This window comes from Zerene cesonia, chromosome 28 (genome assembly GCF_012273895.1).
Source record: "Zerene cesonia ecotype Mississippi chromosome 28, Zerene_cesonia_1.1, whole genome shotgun sequence".
Lineage (NCBI taxonomy): Eukaryota > Metazoa > Arthropoda > Insecta > Lepidoptera > Pieridae > Zerene > Zerene cesonia.
Window position 1 is genome coordinate 4,514,881 of NC_052129.1, and position 20,438 is coordinate 4,535,318.

Consider the following 20,438-nt stretch of genomic DNA (forward strand, 5'->3'; position numbering starts at 1 on the left):
TGACAGATTCGAAATTCAAATGTAATATTTTTTTATAATTAAGTGTAACAGTATTTATGGCCAGACTAAGTATATCGGGTTAGGAAAGGCGAGCATTTTCCCATAGTCCATTGTTTCGTTTCGCAAGATAATTGCATAAGTGGTAAATAATTGCTGGCTTTGTACACAACTTGTTGTTTAACTCCTTTGTGTTTTCATTTAATGGAACTTTGAATGTTATATGTGGATCAGTGATGAGTTTTTATCTCCACTTCACTACATAGTATGAAACAGAGTCGCTTTCTCTGTCCCTATGTTCCTATGTATGCTTAAAAGTTTAAAACTACGCAACGGATTTTGGTGGGGATTTTTATTATAGATAGAGTGATTTTAGATTAAGGTTTATATGTATAACATATTTTAGACTACTCCGCATTAACGCGTGCGCAGCCTGAGGCAAAAGCTAGTATATTATAAAGAATAAAAGCATTTATCTATTCTTGCAAGGTTTTTGAGCAAAAACCGCTGGATCGATTTAAACAATTCTTTCTACATTAGAAAGCTGCAATATCACTGAGTGACATAAGCGTATCGCGGGCGAAGCCGGGGAGAACAGCTAGTCTGTGCGACTACAAGTATAGAGTTGCATTAAAATTAGCCTCTGTTATATGTATTTATAATTATGTGAATCGAAAAACACGTGGAAATTGTTAAACGAAAAAGTTACAAAAAATGTTAAATGCAAGGCCTAAGTCGTTTCTGAAACTCCATTTGTTTCGAGTTTTTTCAAGTCACAAAAACTAAAGTAACATTATTTTAGCACATAATATTATCTTGAATGTTTTAACATACTCAAAATAGTATTATAATTGGATGATATGTACATCGCTACCAATAAATGCGAAAGTAACTCTATCAGTTTGTTAATTCTTTACGCCTAAACCACTTAACCGATTTGCATGAAATTTATTACGAAAATAGTTTCAAGACACGAGAAAATATGCAAAATAGTTTTCATAATCCGATGGGAACGCCGGCTATGTAAGTCCAGGCCAGTCTCAACTAATTCCTTGGAATACGCGGTCGAAGCAGCTAGCGCAATGCTAGTTGAATAATACTGCGTAAAATTAATTATTTTATTGTCACACCCACGTTGTTCCATCCATCAACGAGCGATGAAATGATCGAGAACCGGTTCGAACCAGATACACCTCACGTTTGATTTCAAAAGATCGGCAGATTTCCGGTTTTCCAATGACTTACCCTCAAATTTATCTCGCTGTGTACTTGACCAATTTTTAACCTTATCACGATTTGTGTTTATTCGTTTGCGAATATTTATAATTACATAAATGTTGATAAGAGATATTTTTTAAATAAACAATTAATTTATCGTCTTTGTTTTATTATAACAATAAGCGTGTTTGTAATTGCTGTTGATCTCATTCAAGCGATGTATTTTTTAATATTTCATTTATTTTATTTGCCTCTCAGGGACATAATGTTATACATATGAGCCTGGATAACATACCTACATTCCATTGCGAACCATATGTAGAATACTCTTACATTATTAACAAATTGAGATGATAAACATGAATAATAAAGTATTTATTGTTGAGTACGTTTTCCACGTATCGAATCTAACCTAAGTAAACCATTAGTAGGCGATTCAAACGGCGCGGAAGGAAATAGAAGTGGAATGATCTAGAAAATTTGAAGAATTTTCTAAAAACCTATAACAGCATATAACGATATGATTATCATTTGGACCTACGGCCACCCTTCTAATATTATAAATGCCAAGTAATCTGACAGTATGTGTCTTTATTACGCTAAACTACTGAACCGATTTACTTATATGATGTTAAATGAAATACATAGATTGTTTGGGACTCGATAAAGGACACAGTAGAGTTTTTATCTCTGAGATCCCATAGGAACGGAACTATTGGAGAGAATTCAGACTGGCTTTTTTGTCAAAAGCTAGTAAAGATAAAATGAAAGAAAAATTTGAGGAATGTTGATAATATGTTTTTCATAAATTGCGGACTGTTTCAATCAATATATTACGATAATAAGACAGACGTAGACATCAATATACAATCAAAGATAACACAGCTATAATTGTATCACAGGTTTAAATATACACTTTATGATAATGAAGATAATAATGATAGAATAAACATTTTTAAAAAATCTAAATATAAATGTTGTATCTACGTTATGTATGCTAAGTTGTAAAGATAAACATCTGAATATTTGGCACGTCCATAATAATTTAAGATATAAGTTTTCTGTCAATACATTTAAATATATGAGACAACAAACGTTTTAACAATACTATGTAGTTCAAACGACACATAATGGATCTTCAGCTGTTATAACCACATAAAATAACTACAAGACAAAATTTATTACCGGCTCGAAACGTGCAAACAACACTTTGTGTACAATGCTTAAACACATAGGCGGCTGTGAAAACACACGCACACATTAAAACGAGTTCACACAAAACAAACCAGGAAACGTCTAGCGAAAAACAAACAGGGGTCTTTTGTGTTGTGTAAACAATCGGCCGGCTATGCAACAGGCGTGACGTTAAAAAAAACAACAACGATTCACGGTGTGTTAAATAGATGGCAGTGTTTCATGTTCTGCGATTTATGAATGCATAGCAGTTCATATGTGGTTGCATAGATGGCGTGATTGTCAATTTGGATTTTCTACAGTTTGATTTTGTGTGGTTAGTTAGATAGTTTTGGGGTAAAGTATTAAATAATTTATATTATTATCTGTAGTTTGGGTTTTAGACGGTGAAGGTGTATACTTTACACAATTATACTTATTATTATCCTCTATTTATTTTATCAAAACAGAGATTTTATTTTCTTACACCATTATCACCTTTTTAAACGTGTTGAACGCGAAACATGTATTATGATTTTGCTTTGATTGAAACTTTCCCGGCTTTTCTTGGCTTTAACTAGAATAAAATATAGCATATCTTACTACTAAATAATAGCTCTCTGTTAGCGGCACATATTTCGTGATCAGATCACTACTTGTGAAGGTTATTTCCCACCATAAAAAGTTAAAAAATTTACCACTTTATATTATCATTCTATGGATATCCTCCGAGGTCATATTAGTTTGGATATTAGCAATACAAAGAAGGTGGCAAGACAGGACCCCACTTATATGGTAAAAGTAATTTTAATCTATTTGAATATAAGAATACACAACAAAAGACCACAGTCCACACGGCATCCAGTAGGTTAGAGGCGCCGTCTAGTCTATAGTGATAGTGAATCGCGAATGGGGGTCAATTTTGTCAAAATGTAAAAAGATACGTCCTTTACTTGATATAGTATTAAACTGTATACATTGTTGTATTATAACGGTTTTGGCTTATTGTTGCGAAAATAAAACTTAAGAGGGTAGGATAAGGGCGGAATTTGAATTGTAATATCCATATGGGATACATATACTTCATGTATCAGTGGTAGTGTAGTTAATAGTGATTAACTACGCGATTTTATGAAGTGCATCCATGTAAAACCGCAGGCTCAGCTAGTTACATTGATTATTTAAAACATTTAAACTGGCAGGTAATAGTAATCAATGTTTAGAAACCAAAAGCCAAAAGGCTTACGATTAAAAATATGTTTATTTATATAGCTTGTATACAGACGTGCCATAACGCTTGCAATGCAAGGCCATACTGTGTTGGGGGGGCTATGTTTCGTTGTTTTGAATAACAATTTAGGTGTTTGGTTGAGCTGTGTCATGTTTGAGTAATCGTATTACGTTCCATTTTTCGATAATGAACTTCAATCGAATATTACAATATGGGAATATACTATCCTACTAATATTATAAATGCGAAAGTTTGTAAGGATGTGTGTGTGTTTGTTGCTCTTTCACGCAAAAACTACTGAACCGATTGCAATGAAATTTGGTACGTAGAAAGCTGGACAACTGGAATATCATATAGGCAACTTTTTATCCCGATATTCCTATGGGATACGGACTTACGCGGGTGAAACCGCGGGGCGCAGCTAGTATAATATATTCTTGATATAAATACTATTGTTAACTTAATGACATAAAAATACAGTAAAGAGAGACTTACATCACAGACAATTAATATTTACCATACAGTTAAAAAGGCAACTAAAAGTGTGATCTAATAAGAATAAAAAAAAAAAATTAGATTTATTTGTGAAAACGCGTTTGCCGCAATATTACTTCATACACGTCCAATCTTCAAGGCTATCCGCACAGACAGACATGAAAACACGTGTAAAGCTACTATGAATTCGCGTCCTTTGACCGTTTTACGAATTTAATTATTTAAATAATCGCAATAAATAGAAGTGACCTTCGCCAAATGCAAATTTATTTATACAATGCCTCGAATTTCCGTGTTGACACATAAATTACATTGAACATACGTAATTAAACATGTTTCATCGACTTAGCAATACTTGAAATTAGGGGAATCTATGAGCTGGCTTGACACACGGTCGACTTATTTGCAAAGGTGTTTATGGCTAACTATTATGTTCAATTTATTGGCTAACAGCAGTATCTAGACTAGATGTATAGTCTGTGAAAGGGTTTTACTCGATAGTGGGTATCCATGTAGATTCAGTATGGTATTAAAAAGAAGAGAGGAGTTTCATTAAGAGTTCTTTAACTGTTTATCTGGTTTTTGAGGAACGTTGCTGAAAGTACGTATTGAAGAGATGGTATACCTGTAAGCATTCATCCTAGTAATTGTTAAAACGCGATAGTTTGTAAGATAGATGTATGTTTGTTAGTTACACAAAACTACAAACATCATCATTGTCTTCATCATCAGCCTCCTAAGAGGGTTCTACGCTTTAATCCACCACGTTGGCCAAGATACAGCCACGGTTGCTAGATGTCACATGTCGTCGAACTTTTGATTTTTCGACATGTCGGTTTCCTCATGATGCTTTCGTTCGCCATCAAATAACATAACAATGGCTTGTATGTAGCAGCTATTCCTTCTTAATATTTAAAGCAACGCCATCTATACCTAAAGTAAACGATTCTATAAGGACAACAATGCTTAGGTATACAACTATCTCCACACAGTTAATAATTCAATCCCAATGATTATATACAGGTAGATCACAGAATATCCAGTTATATCATATCGCTGTCATATATAATTTATGTTGTTAACATTAGTTTCATTAAACGTACATGTTAACACGAGCTTCATTAAACGTACCTTTCATTTTTCCTAACAACAAATTGGCAAATGTGCTAAAATATTTACAAGAATCAGTACTAAAGGTGAACGAACGTGCTAAATCTAATATCTACAATAATCTGTTCGTGATGTTGTCTCCAACAGTCAATACGGTTCACATAATTTATGTTTATTTGCGTCATACGATCTTTTCGTGATATTATTTAAAAATACTTTATTTGTTAGCATGTGCCAGCTACGGCGAATAGCTTGAACTCGTTGTTACATCCCGTCCCAACTCCATTACTGCTTAAAACGTCAATAATAATAAAGTATATGTTTAGACAAACATTAAAATTATCTAGGATTCTATTAAAAAATGTAAGCATCCACCATCTGTTTTAAACATGTGGGCCAAATGTGTTCTTATTTCCAAAAGCTTAAGGTCGATTTTTGACATGAATTTGAGTGCGTGGCTCTCACCGTAACCCTTACTTAACATACTTAAAGCTATTGCCACTGGCAGTCGAGTTTATTATTGTTTTTCTGTTCTGTTACAGATTGTATTCAAAACATTGGACCCGTATCGCTTCAGTCATTTCAAGAGAACGACCAAGGTGTGCCGCCGGGTGCCGTATGTGGTCACTGACTTTTAATATTGTATATTGACTATTGCTGTGTAGTGACTCATATTATTTGTGATATCTGGATGTGTCTCCAGCGAGATGAAGACGATAATCAAAAAATAGATGAAACGGTAAGTGGAACTTGCTATCTCTGAATACATTTTAACCATCATGAGTGACTTATGTAATGGGAGAGAAGATTTTTATCCAATTATTTATATTTTTATATTAATATCACCAATATCTAAAAAAAATATGTTTTTTTCTACTCATGCAATTAATCGATTACTACGGCCGCTTTATTTTCAACATTTAACACGATGAATAATAGCTTTATTCTGAGGCCTTTTATGCAAAAAATATCCTTCAAACGAGGAAGCTGTTTCGATAAAGAAAATTCCAATGACTTGCGATCATATTGATGAGCTTGCACTTTTAAGTGGAAAAACATATTTTTAACACTGGTAGCAGCCAATGTTAAAAATACAAGGAATTTGAGATATATTAAAAACTAGCTATTGCCCGCGGCTTCGCACGCGTTAATTTCGGAGAAGTTTAATAGATGTTATTATAAATGTAAAACTTTTTCTTGGATCACTCTATTTATTAAAAAAAAATCCGTCAAATTCTGTTGCGTAATTTTAAAGATCTAAACATACAGACACACACACATATATGACAGAAAGCAACCTTGTTTTAAACTATGTAGTGATTGAAAAATCTATAAATTCCACTATGAAATCGAATAAGAATTAATCAGTCCATGAAAATAATACATTTTATGAGTTATTTTGTAGCAACTTAAATATATTTCACTTAAATTATAATCAAAATTTCATATTAAACTTTTTGGGCAAGCAATAAAAAAATACAGAACATAGAACATCCTTTTAGGAGATAACCTGATAAAATAAAAATAATCTCGTTTATATATTCATTTACAGTTCCTAAAAGGTTTTATGTCTTCTGTCATTATGACTGAATAGAATAGTGATTGTGTCTAATCCTCACTTGGACTAACCAACTACAAAGAAATAATCCAGAAAGGAGGCTAGGTGTGACTCCACATTCTAGCCCCAAATGACTATGTCCAAATGACAACAATTTCAATAATCTGTGCAATCCACCGACATTACATTTTCTCTTTAATAGAAAGAAGATACCAGAAAAATGTTTATGTGATTAAATAACATATCACTTATGTGATTAAACAATTTATGACATTCTGTAACTTACAAATTTATATTTGTAAATTACAGAATCCAACTAATATTATGAAAGTTTGTAAGTATGGATGGATATATGGATGGATGTATGGATGTTTGTTGACTTTTTTACGCGAAAACAACTTATCGTATCTGTTTGAAATTTGGTACAGATAGATTCTTGTCTGGATTAGCACATTACCCGGTCATCACGCGAGTAACGCCGCCGTATAGCGAGTATATAATATATTTAACGTCCATAAAAACATTTGCAAATCTAATATATAAAAGTCTCGTGTCGCATTTTTCGTTGCCATACTCCTCCGAAACGGCTTGACCAATTTTGATGAAATTTTTTGTGCTTATCCGGTATCTATGAGAATCGGCCAACATCTATTTTTCATAAATGATAAGAGTCAGACAGAACAGCGTTTGCCGGGTGCAGCTAGTGAAAACATTTTTTTTTTTTATGTTACAGTCGGTAATGGAGCTGGTGGGACGCCTGATGGTAAGCGCTACCACCGCCCATGAACATTTGTAGAGGCGTAAGGTCCTTTGCAGACCTTATGCCTCTACAAATGGATTGCCGACTTTTTGGGAAGGGATTAAGAAAGGAAAGGAATTGGCGATAGGAATAAAGGACTGGGAAGGGTAAGGAAAAGGATATGGATAACGATGTAATTGTTTAGGAATGACTCCGGTTGTTGAAATTACTATTGGAACTATATCTACTGAATATGTGTTTAGTGAAAACATATTATTTAAGATTGAACATAAAACACGAGATCGTGTTTTCCAAACAGCAATTTGATGAAAACGTAAACTTTTAACAGGCGGAGAGGTGCGGAATCTAAACAGTTCCGCCATATCACACTAGCGATATTATAAACATTAAAATCAATTGAAAACAACTATGTTACCCGAGCGTGGCCATTTTTATAAATATTGTGGAAGTTGAGATAAGCGAAATTGCATTGTTCAAAAACAATGCAATCGTTTCTTAAATTAAATCACAAATGAACGGAGCAAATTAAATGGGACCACACAGGAGACACCACATTAAAAATATAACTATCATAATCGGTTCACCCAGAAACAAGTGACGAGATAACAAACAAAAACCACAGACGAATTAAGAACCTCCTCTTTTTTTGAATTCGTATAAAATGGTTTAATCCTCCTTACTAATTATAGTTATTTTATATCGCCCATTATACGCGTATGATACTCAATATACTAACAGTATTTTATCTACCATCGATATTATATTTCACTCTATACTATACTATACTCATACGTTCCTACAGCGACTATCGCCCACGATAAGTTAAATAAACAAAAACAACCATTGCTTTGTTATGGGCATATTAAAATATTGTTTATATAATACTTTGTTTATACTCAATATAATTTATCAATAAGTTATCGGGACCTCCAGGTTTATTATGATATTAACGGGTGCAACGTGGCCGAACCCGCGGGCAATAGCCATTTGTATGGATTATATATTTTGGTACATAAGCTACACCATACCAAGTATCATCAAAATCTGTTCAGTGGTTTTTATGTGAAAGAGTGACGTAGCGAGTGTACAATCAATCAATACATTCTTACAAACTTTCGATCTTCAGATCTCAGATCTCAGATTCTACGCGTTTCTCTACTAGTCAATAAATATTGTAATCATAATTCTTTCCAATTTATAATAAAGTTTGTTTAATATGTATGGATGTAAGAACATTCATCCATACGTTATTACATATCTCCACCGTAATATTTAAATAGTAAGACCAGCTGACCTGGCCCCTTGGCGGAACACAGTTGGGTTTTAGTCGGTAGGAAGCGGACATAACCCATTGCCTCTTCCTTTGAAGCCGTGGGTATCTATGCAAGATTTCCCCCCAAAAAAAGTATGTGACCATGTACATATCCTTTTACTGACCCCACCCAGTCATTTCTTTCCAGACATCGCTTTCCTTATCCCTTACCCCTTAAAAGCTGGCAGCGCAGCGAGGTGTGAACCTCTACAATTGTTCATGGGCGGTGGTGATCCCTTACCATCAGAGGACCCACCAGCTCAGTTGCCCGCTATGACATAAAAAATAGTAAATTAGCTTACCTTTATCCACACACAGCCTCATAACTCTGAATGCTTATCCTGATACTAACTAAACAATCTATGTATAAAACGCGTAAGATTTATTTTTAAAACATTATCACATTGATAATGTGGGGGACCGGTCAAGGCAGTCTGGGGATCATTTATTTTGGCAATGTTTGTTCTAGATAAACTGTTTTCTCATCTCTTTCGGTGTTTTATGTTGCTAAGATGTTTTATTGGATTTTATTAGGTCTTTTAAGTGAAGCGAATGCTTAAGATACGAGCCGATTTTTTATTATTGTTATTTATGTAGGTACATCATAATTTATCATAACGGGGAAGGTAATTAATATAATGTCGATCATTATACGAATTTATCTAGATTCTTTAAATAATTTTAATTTATAAGCATTTTAATTAAATTAAATAATTTTTTGAATCGGGTAATAATATTCAATGAGGCGATCTACTTAGTAGGTTACGTATCAGTTTGCTAAAATAAAAAATTGTTGCTTAGTCATTGATTTGTCATAACACGCTGTTTATTAAAACGGTTAAATGAATTTCAACTGAACGTTTGTATGTTTATATGTAACCGTATCCATTATACACGATTGTGACTCACATTAAGCGACAGTTAATTCAAACTTTGCACACTTACCAACGATCCATCCTACTATCCTACTTCCTATATCCTATAATCCTTCCTACTATAATATTATAAATGCGAAAGTTTGTAAGGATGTGTGTGTGTTTGTTACTCTTTCACGCAAAAACTACTGAACCGATTGCAATGGAATTTGGTACGTAGACAGCTGGACAACTGGAATAACATATAGGTAACTTTTTATCCCGATATTTCTGCGGGATACGTACTTACGCGGGTGAAATCGCTGGACGCAGCTATCGATACAATAATTTCTTGAGTTTATCTTATTACTCTGATAAGGTTCACCAGGATTAATATAAATCCTTTACATATATTTTGTAACGGAGCAAGTGAGACAATTTCCATAATTCACAATAAAGCGTGTTCATTACTTTTTTAATTTATTAATTATTTATTTTCAGAGACCAATGGTGCAACTACCTCTTCTGGTAAGTATTGTTTAAAATTTACTCTGATTTTTTTCTCAAATTATTCTAAAAGCAACATGATATTTTAATAGTGATTTCTTTTTAGCACAATCAATAGATTTTAAGTAAATCGCGTATTTTTGTTCCCGAGTGACGATGGGTACGCATGTGTGCGAGCGACCCTGTGTACCGACAGAGCCGGTAGGGCCGAGACCGTTGATTCGTTGTTTCCACAGATCTTCGGAAGGACGCGCGGCCACACTGCGCGCGCGTCTAGGCGGCTGCGCGATTTCCGAAGATCTGTGGTTGTTTCATTAATGTGTGCGTGAGTCCCTTTAGTTCATAATGGAATTGTTTTTACCACCAGACAATTTCAAGAATTATCAAATTTTAAAATAAACCTTTGAATCTATTAATTGAAGTATCAAAAAGGTCTTTGTTACTTGTAAGTATTCCATAATCTCTCGCAAGGGTCAAAGGTCACAATAGTCTGTAAGGCCTTGCGCGACAATGGCGGTATCCGAAATGTAAATAAGGGTCACAATCTCAGTCTTACTGTAAATATATAAACAAATGATTAAGCAGAGATTTCTGATGACGTCATACAATTGTATAAGGAATTTATGCTTCGAATATTTTTGTTATATATACCGTAACTTTTAAATCACCACTCATTTGGTGTCTATAGAAAAAATCTATCCCAATATCATAAAGCTGAAGATTTTTTATATCTATTTGTCACCACGCGTTTGGTGGCATTAGAAAAACTTTACTTATTTAGTAATCTATGCCAATGTTATAAAGTTGAAGATCCCTTGTCTTTGATATTATGCAAGAAAGCAAGAAGGCTACGCTTATCAAGCTAACTTCAAGCCTTTGAAGAATAAAAATATTCAACGTCATGTAATCCATTGTAAATAGCGCCATGGGCTATGTTTAGCATGTAAGAGTTCACATCTCTTCTCTTCAGTAGCCATAAGTAAAATTTTTTAGGATTTCGGGGCCAAAGGGTACAACGGTAGACGTTGTTACTTAGACTAGCTGTCCGTCCGTCCATAAGACAGTTGAAATTATATATATGCCGTTATAATAACAAAAAATAAAAACCAAGGGAAACCAACAATTTGCGCACATTGGATGGGCGACCAATTTTTTCTTCTTTGTACCGAACCCTAACTCTAGTATGGTATTATGTTATCTGTGCCTAAGTGTGGCGACTCCGACTCGCACTTGACCGTTTTAACTTAGTTGCTAGGATGACTTCAAATGGAAAAGAATAAAATACACTAACTCTTTCTAGTTCTGGTAGTATAAAGGGGGAAGTTTTTATTAGTACCACAAAACTTAATAGACTCTAAATGACAGTACCTAAGCATTTTCTTTACGACACTCAAAGGGTTGCAAACATAGTTTTATGACGACTAGTTTATGGAGTTTCTAGATCGTTCGTTATTTATATCCATAAAATAAATGTGTTGGAATAGTGGAAAAGTAGCCTCATTTTCGAAGAAGAGCTGTTTTAGGAAGAAAAGGTTTATACCCCCTTTCGCGAAATAAATCCCCACTAAAATTTTTAGTAAAGTACATAACCTATTCTTTCATCCTGATAGTAAGCGATCGAAGCCGCAATCCGATGCTTGTGAAAATTCCAACCGAACCTTAGAAAAATAATAATGGACTTACAAAACAACTAAGCATATTAAATTCTCAATGTCACACCTTCAAACTCAGTGAGATGCAAATTTTAATACATTAAAAACTAGAGCCCAGCTACGTATATATCTAGAATCTAGATATAGTCTAGGTTATTGTTCCGAGCGCCATTAAAGTGTGTAGCTTATGAGACGAAGATGTTTTTCTTCACCTTAATATTTCAATAAAATATTAGAGTTATGAAATACATTACAATATAAAGATGTACCTACTTCTATAAGAATATTTTATATTCCATATGACCTATGACATAGTAATCTGTGTTATAATATAACCCTACGAGTTTGTTTGAACGTACTAATAACAGGAATCTGCTTGGACCAGCAGTTCCTAAGATCTCACATATACTTAAATGAGTTTTATTTATCGTAACCACCCACTTAAATTTTTAATAACGACAAAATCCCATTTGACTCAAACAACAGCAGAAATAATCCGATACATACTCTATGGTAGAGACAATTTTATTTTAAAGAGTAGATATTAAAAAAATTAAAACATATTTAATAAATAGAAATATTATTAGTTATTAAAGATTCATCATTTTGTAAGCGAAACTAAAATGTATACCACTAAGGATGGCACTTTAATTATAAACATTTTTATTAGATTTGTAATTTGTATACGTAATCATTACTTGCATTATCTTTAATTTTATGAAATCTTGAAAAATAAGGATGTATTCAGGGGGTACGTGTAAGTAAATATTATTATTTTAATGTGGGAGTCGAGCACGCTTCGTCACGAATTGGGCCAGCCCGCACCAGGGAAGGTAGGCACCACATCACAGAAAACCTACGTGCAGTACTGTACGAATGCTACTGTGTTTCGTGCGATGAGTGGGGGAGCCGGAGGCATATATCCTTTATCCTTCCCAGTCTATTCCTTTATTACACAGTCAATCCTTTCCCTCCCTCCTTTTGAAACAGGCAAAGCATGTCTCCTTTCCTCTAAATACTTGTAATATTCATGGGCAGATGTGATTCGTTACGATCAGGTAAACCATTAGTTCACTTGCCCGTTGTAACAAAAAAAAAATGTGTTTATTACTTATACAATTATAATGTATTGTTATTAAAATAAAGCTATTTTTAACCCAAATCCTAGTATTAACTGTTTTTGTATGTCACATAAAATGTTAAAGGCATGATGTCTGTAGTAAGGTGTGTGTTTCATCACCAAATTGTAAAGTTACCAATGAACATATTGTTCAAATTTACAAATGAGGTATACAAACGGTTATTATGATATGAGAATATGTGAAAATAATATTTGATATCTCTTGTATGTTGTGGGTAAAGGCGGTCGCTTTTAAGTGGCAAAGGGCGTCACTGTACAGTGGGCGTGACTCCGCCCACTCGCTCATAAGCGCTAGTGCCTCCATCTTCAGTAAATTTCCACCAGCCATAAATAAATTTCGACAGAACACAGACAATATTGTATTTGTCAAAGCTTTGTATTTGCTTCGGATTCGGTTCACCAATCGCTGGCGATTGTAACGTGATGTTTTTATCGAGTATTTTAGAATAATGCTCATTGAATTGCAATAAAGTTACGTTTTTATTACAGCTTCTAGGTATAAAATCTTTATAATAATTGCTTTAAAATAACACTATAATATTGTTGTTAGATTATTTAAAATAAAATTGACTATGTTAACATACACTTTATGTAATAAACTTAATATCAATTTTCTACATTAAACAAATGAATTTAAATTCACTTTAACATACAGTAAGTGATAAAATTGACATAAATTATGATAAGAAATTCGATATTAATGAAACAAAAGAACGCAACAACTTTTCAGTCACTTATTTAATATTTTTATGGCAGCTGAATTTCTTAAATAAGTAAGCATTGAAAGCTGAAGTAATCGATATACTAAATCAATTGCTAATAAAAAAGTCAATGTCCTACAACTGAATATCTATCACACAGAAATTCGGCAACGAACAAAATTCGGTTAGTCGTAGCAAATATAAATATGATCTTTGACTTTATGTTCGCCGCTCGCGTCAAATGCAAAGTAAATGAAATGATAAAACGTATGTTTTTTTAACCTAGTTGATTCTCTTTACAATAATGTTACCCATCTAAAATAAACGCTACACAACAACAATAATAGTTTACAAAAACAAGTATTTTTACGGCTTATGCTCTAGGACATAAGCTACTCACTTCCAAGTGTCATCAAAAACTGCAAAGTAGTTTTCGGGTGAAAGAGTTACAAACGTAGTCCATCCACATTTTCACGTGTATTATATAAGCAGGATATTAGTAGAAGGTTAGTAGGATATCGTTAAACGTTTTGTTTAGTTATATATATAGTTGCCAAATTAATATGTGTTAAAAGTAGTCTATCTCACTTTCGAGGTACAAAAGTCATATCATAAAACCACTCGCTACGAAAAAGAAACATAAATAAACACACTCGCATTTATAATAACAGCAAGGAATGAAATTCTGAATATTTTACAAATTAAATACTTGCCAATAATAATCATCCCACAATTATTTTGATATTATGCATGTACTTACATACAATTGTATTTTATTTACTCCAAAACGCAATAAATGATATAGCTCACAGATACAGGCTAGTATGGTTGGTACGTGATTAAGTTAGTTTTTTTGATTATCTATCTAAATCTATACCTCAGGTCATAACTATATGACCTCATTCTATCACATATGCAGGCCGGTTCCTTTTCCTCACCCTTCCCAGTCGTCAATCCTTTTCTTATCCATTAACCCTTTAAGCGGGCAGTGCATTCGCAAAGGCATTACTTCTGCTGTTCAAGAGTGGTAGTGATAGTTTACCATCAGGCAAACCAGTCTCAGTTACCCGCTCATACATAAAATACAAGCGGTTCGCCCAGGCTTCGCACGTGGTACAAATATAGCCTTACTCAATAAATGGGCTATCTAACACTGAAAGAATTTTTCCAATCGGACCAGTAGTTCCTGAGATTTGTGCGTTCAAACAAATAAAAAAAACTCTTCAGCTTTTTAATATTAAGTATAGATGTATTACGATTAAAAAATAATTCAGAGCTCTTAACTTTTTTACAGCATATTCACAACGGTGTTATTGCAGTCGCGCATGCGCAAACCAATACTATCGAATTATAATAATTGAAATAAATATGTCTACATATTTATTGTTACAATCCACAACTGATTGCAGACCTTTATCATCCCCATGATCCAGAACTAACCCTTAAATTATTCCTGTTAAATCAATACATCTCATTATTTTATTGTTTCGTTTTAAAACGAAATAGTTAATGTCTACTGCGTATAATTCAGTATGTTACTGTGAAACAATATATCTGCTTTCTGCGTGTTCTATTCGCTGTTTAAAAAACTGCAAGAAAAATTCAAATATTTGGAATCATCGATAGCATTGTTGCCGGCGCCAGCGCGCATGCGCGCGGCCCGAGCCGCTGCCCTGTCAGAAATATGCAAATTAATCTATAAAAAAGCAATTTAACGAATCCACTACAACATATCTAGAAGCTTATAAATCTAGTTCAATTTCGTGTGTTTTTGCTGTTATTTATACTGTATCGGTAGTTGGACGCGTCGACCGTCAGCGTCGTTGCGTCCCTGTCTGCTGCCACCGCGCATGCTCGGCTGAAATGTTTATATTATTTGTATTTGAGCTGTGTATCACGTAAACTATAACTACCACAGCCGTAGCGCCAATACTGAGGGCAGTGCCGCCCCTCCCCGCGCCGGTAGTTAAATATTTCTTGCTTATTTCGACGAAGCATTGTTGTTGCCGCCGCGTCGAAGGCTGTTGTGTATTGTTTAGATGCGCGCTTTCCAAGCAAATAATTTTTTTTATTGGATACACTGTAGCCAGTAGGTTCGGTTGCCGTGTACGTTATTTTCGTTTGTATTTTATTGAAATGCACCGCGCTGCAGTGTTGTAAATAATTTGCATTCCGAACTGCATCCGCGTCGGAACTTATGAGTGGTAGTTTTTGTCGCTGTATAGTGTCGGTTTTTTTTTAATCTGTCGTAATACTGATTAATTATGGAGATATTTTCGCGAATTTAATGCGCCGTGAGTGATGTTTGTTGGGTTCATTTTTTTGAGTTCGCGTCGGGTTTGATTTTATTGCGGCCGAATTATTATTTATTATTTTGGTGGTTTTGGAAATGATTCAATTATACGTAAGTAGATAAATCCAAAATTTTAAATTTCAATCACATCATCAATATTATAAATACAAATAACATTTCACAATACATTTCGAAATAAACAGCATTCATAGAAAAATTAGTTATTCAGCAATGGTTACTACAATATTAAAAATCAAAACTAATTCAAAAAACGAACGCACCGTGAAAATGCCGCGGAAAAGTTTTAAAGTTGTAACTTATAAGCACGTGGTTCGTCGCTCATGTGCTCCCGACCAATCACGGTTGTCGCTTATAAGCGGGCAGCCAATCGCGAGCCCCTACTCAGCGCTGCATTGAACAGCTGATAAGAGACGAGCTTTTTGCGTTCGAAATATAAACTTCATGATGACATTCGTCTTATTTTTTTTTTAATTCGTGTAAATTAGCATATGGAATTATGATTTTTTAAGTTACAATAATCGAACTGGCTGGTTTAAACTGGTTTTCCTCAGAATTGTCTTATTCGATATTAGATATTTAATTTTAATGAATATGTTCTAAATACGATTTCTATATCAGATTTTTTCTAGCTACAAAAATTTGTAGTGTGTTTAAATATATGTTTGTCTTTCAATGCCAGGTTTAAAAATAATACTTGTTTTAATCTATTGTCTAATTCCATCTAATAATAGTTTAAATTTAAAAATGGACTTGGAATAATAAATTATACGGAACTTTTTAATATGTAAAGATAACCAAGAATTTGCGTAAAATTAAATACATTTATATCGTATGTAGGACGTATTTATAAGCAAGCTAATATAGAAGTTTATAAATAGACCTATGTGTAATTAAAAAAACCAACAACCCGCCTTTGAATTCGTAATTTAAAATATTCTAGTTAATTACTTTTTACTAGCTGTATTGAAACAAAAGAGTAATTATTTAGTAACGTTTCATTACAGCACAGGGACTTGTAAATGAAATTACGTATTCGTTTCATATAATATTTTATACAGAAACATTCTTGTAAAAATGCTACTATGATATATTAGAAGTAGGTTATTAATTTATTCATTAAAATCTTATCTTATTATTAAATCGGTCACACTAAGAGTTCCATACGAATAAGCTAAAGAGCAACGCCAAAAAAATTGGTCACCCATCCAATTTACGCCCGTACTAACCATTGCTTTCCCTAGGAATACATCATCGCTGAAAAATTCACTTATCTGTGTTTACTATTACGGTTCATGTTATACAGCCTGGTGACAGACGATCACACAGACACACAGACGGTTTCAGACATAAAAAACAAGATCATTATTTTTGATTATATATGAGGTATAAGGACGATAACAAACATTTACATAGATACATTTAGAATAATAGAAATACATATTGTTTATGATAATATCATTATAATATAATAACTGATTACCATTTCTATTGTCCAATTAATTAATACGGTTTGTCATTTATGTGTAAATTGACTCAAAATAGAAAATTCAAAGTATCTTGAAATAAATCTACAAATATTTACAAGCGGTCCGTCCCGGCTGCGCCCGTGGTACATGTGTACACTTTAGTACTATAGGATCACGTATACATTGATAGGCAGTGGCGCAGCATTGGGAGCCCTGAGTAAAATTTGTGGTGGGGCCCCCCAAACCAAACAGTTATCTGAAATATCGCTCATCAAAGTGCTGGAAATCCGGGGGCCTCGTATAATTGATCCGGCAGATAAGGCGGTAGATATGTCCCCCTTTTTTGTGGGGAAATCTTGCCCACGGCCCCCGGGGCGCAAGGAGCTGTGGGTCATGTTGGATTCCTACCAAAACCCCAAGTGTTCCATCGAGCCGCTTTATTGAAGGGTACTGGAGCTGGGTAGTACACATCTGCGAGCCCCTCAGTGGTGGTAGGTACCACTTAGGGCCGTGGTGAAAGAATGTTTGGTGTTATTCATTCATTCATGTTTGAAATAGTTCCAGTAGTTTTCCATTGGTGCATCACACAAACTCTACTCACAAACTTCATATAGACTATCAATGCATTAATGTTTATTCATAAACTTAGGACCTAGATTATAGCCTTGACTTAATTCCAAAATTCCCGGATTAACATAAAATGTAAGACGTCAATACTCCTGCTTATATAACAATTGACGTTTATAAATAAATACAATAGATTCATCGAAAATAAAGACGCAATCAGTTGACCAGTTTCATATACTTTTTATTATTAAAGACTGACTTTTTGTACCGGTTTCAACCCTGGTATATATATAGCCAATGTTTGCAGCATTCTAATAGTGAAAGAATTTTTGAAATGGGCCTAGCCGTTCACATGTGATCGCGTGACCAAGGGATGACCATATAGGGATTCATATATTAAGGGATAATAAGATAAACTCATGAAATTATTATACCGTCACCGAACCTTGATGAGAGTACATAGTATGAATTAAAGTTCCGTTTGAAGTGGGTCAAAATCGAGTCTAATGGTGGACATACAAGCATACAAACATACAGTTGAAGCTGTAAAAGTATGTTAATAACGACTGGTTTTTGAAACATTATCATCAGGTTGGAGGAAGCAACCTGATGATGATTTTCAAAGAAGTAAGTGGAACTAGTGGGTGCGTTTTTATAACCGACAGCGACAGAAGGAGAGTAATATTTTGCGTGCGCGTGTATGTACGCCCTAGGACCCAAACCGCTGGACGTATTTCGATGTAGCTAGGCAGTATGGATATCAAATGAAAGGTCGAATAGATGAAAATACCGTTTCATTAAAACTAAAAGTTATCAGACTTTTGTTGTCTTAAATCTGTAATTTGGCATCTAGGCTATCCGCTACGAGAGGATTTTGATGAACGAGCGAAGCTGCGGGCAACAGCTAGTCTGTATATTAAAATAAAAAATAGATCTATTTGGAGGAGTGAAATAAAGCGTTTGGAAGATTATTTTGATAACATTTACATAAGATCATGTCTCAAATCGTATCAATATAATTTATTTGTTGTCAGTTTATTTAATAAAAATTCTTGCTTCGATTTTTATTGTCATTGCATAATAAATTGCATATTATTAAAATTTATTTTATGTGTCTTACAAATTGGAGACACTTTATCGGATTCCAATCTCTATTTTAAATCTAGTTGTAACTAAATATTCGTTACAACTAGTTTTAACTGGGGAAACGCGTTAAAATCAGTTACTAATCATTATACTAGCTGCGCCCCGCGTTTTCACCCGCGCAAGTCCGTTCCTGTAGGAATATCGGGATAAAAAGTTATATGTTATCCCAGTTGTCCAGCTGTCTACGTACCAAATTTCATTGCAATCGGTTCAGTAGTTTTTGCGTGAAAGAACAACAAACACACACATCTTTATAAACTTTCGCATTTACAATTATAGTAGGAGTAGGATAGTAGGATAAGATAAGATAGAATAGGATGTAGGATAATAGGATATACAGGTCAATCAGTTAAAAATCTACGAAAATATTTAGTGACAAAACCACAAAAAGCACAGTCGACTTGAGGCATTCCTTTTTAATTTTTTAACGTTGGTTGAAAACTTGATGAAATTCGATGCGATTTAGTAATTATAATTCTGAATAAAATAGTAAAATATACTATACTGATTGTCTTACAAATTCACTAATTTTTGCTATGAAAAACTAAAATAAATTCAGTTCATAAATTAAATTTAATTATTGATATCAAGCTAAATACTGAAGACTGAGCTTTACTAAATTATGTAATTTATGCATTTAACATTAATTTATCAAAGAAAGTACCACAATATCAGATTCACGCACACACATACATTGACTAAGTTATATACCCTTTATTTATATACCCTTATCATCTAATAGATTGTTTTGAGATGAGATGAGATTCTTAATGAGCTTAATCTTATAAAATGCTTAAAACTTCCGAATTGCAGTTAAATTGTCATTTGGTGGGACCATAGGATCTGAAGTGGTAATTCCCCTTTCAGGACGACGGTGATCTTTTTCAACTAATTTCAAAAAAGGTGGAGGTTATTTTTCTTTATTTGACTTTGTTATCTCAGTACATTTGACTGCGTGAATCAATTTTGATGATTTTTTTTTTTTGAAAAATGATGCCTCCTATGCAGTTTCATTTAAATTTGGTCTAGTTCTGACAATTTGAATTTTATCTATCAGATAGTGTATCTTGATTTGAAAGTTTAGTTATTTATCTATCAGATAGTGTAGTCACAAATTGATAATCCATCCCATAATTTCATATTTTCCAGTATTAAGTATTCGTTCGTTGCAGCCTTTTAGGACGTCCACTGTTGGACATAGGCCTCCCCCAAAGATTTCCAAAACGACCGATCACC

The 20,438-nt window shown here is 33.8% G+C and overlaps 1 protein-coding gene across 2 annotated transcripts in view; it reads left to right on the plus strand.

Annotated features, from left to right (window-relative positions):
- Nucleotides 1–20,438, plus strand: part of LOC119837626 (forkhead box protein P1) — a 61,805-nt gene that overhangs the window by 13,623 nt on the left and 27,744 nt on the right. For both annotated transcript variants that reach the window (XM_038363306.1, XM_038363307.1), the window contains exons 2-3: nt 5,767–5,963; nt 10,210–10,236. In XM_038363306.1, coding sequence (XP_038219234.1) covers nt 5,916–5,963; nt 10,210–10,236 — 75 coding nt within the window. In that variant the 5' untranslated portion in view covers nt 5,767–5,915. The remainder of the gene's footprint in view (nt 1–5,766; nt 5,964–10,209; nt 10,237–20,438) is intronic.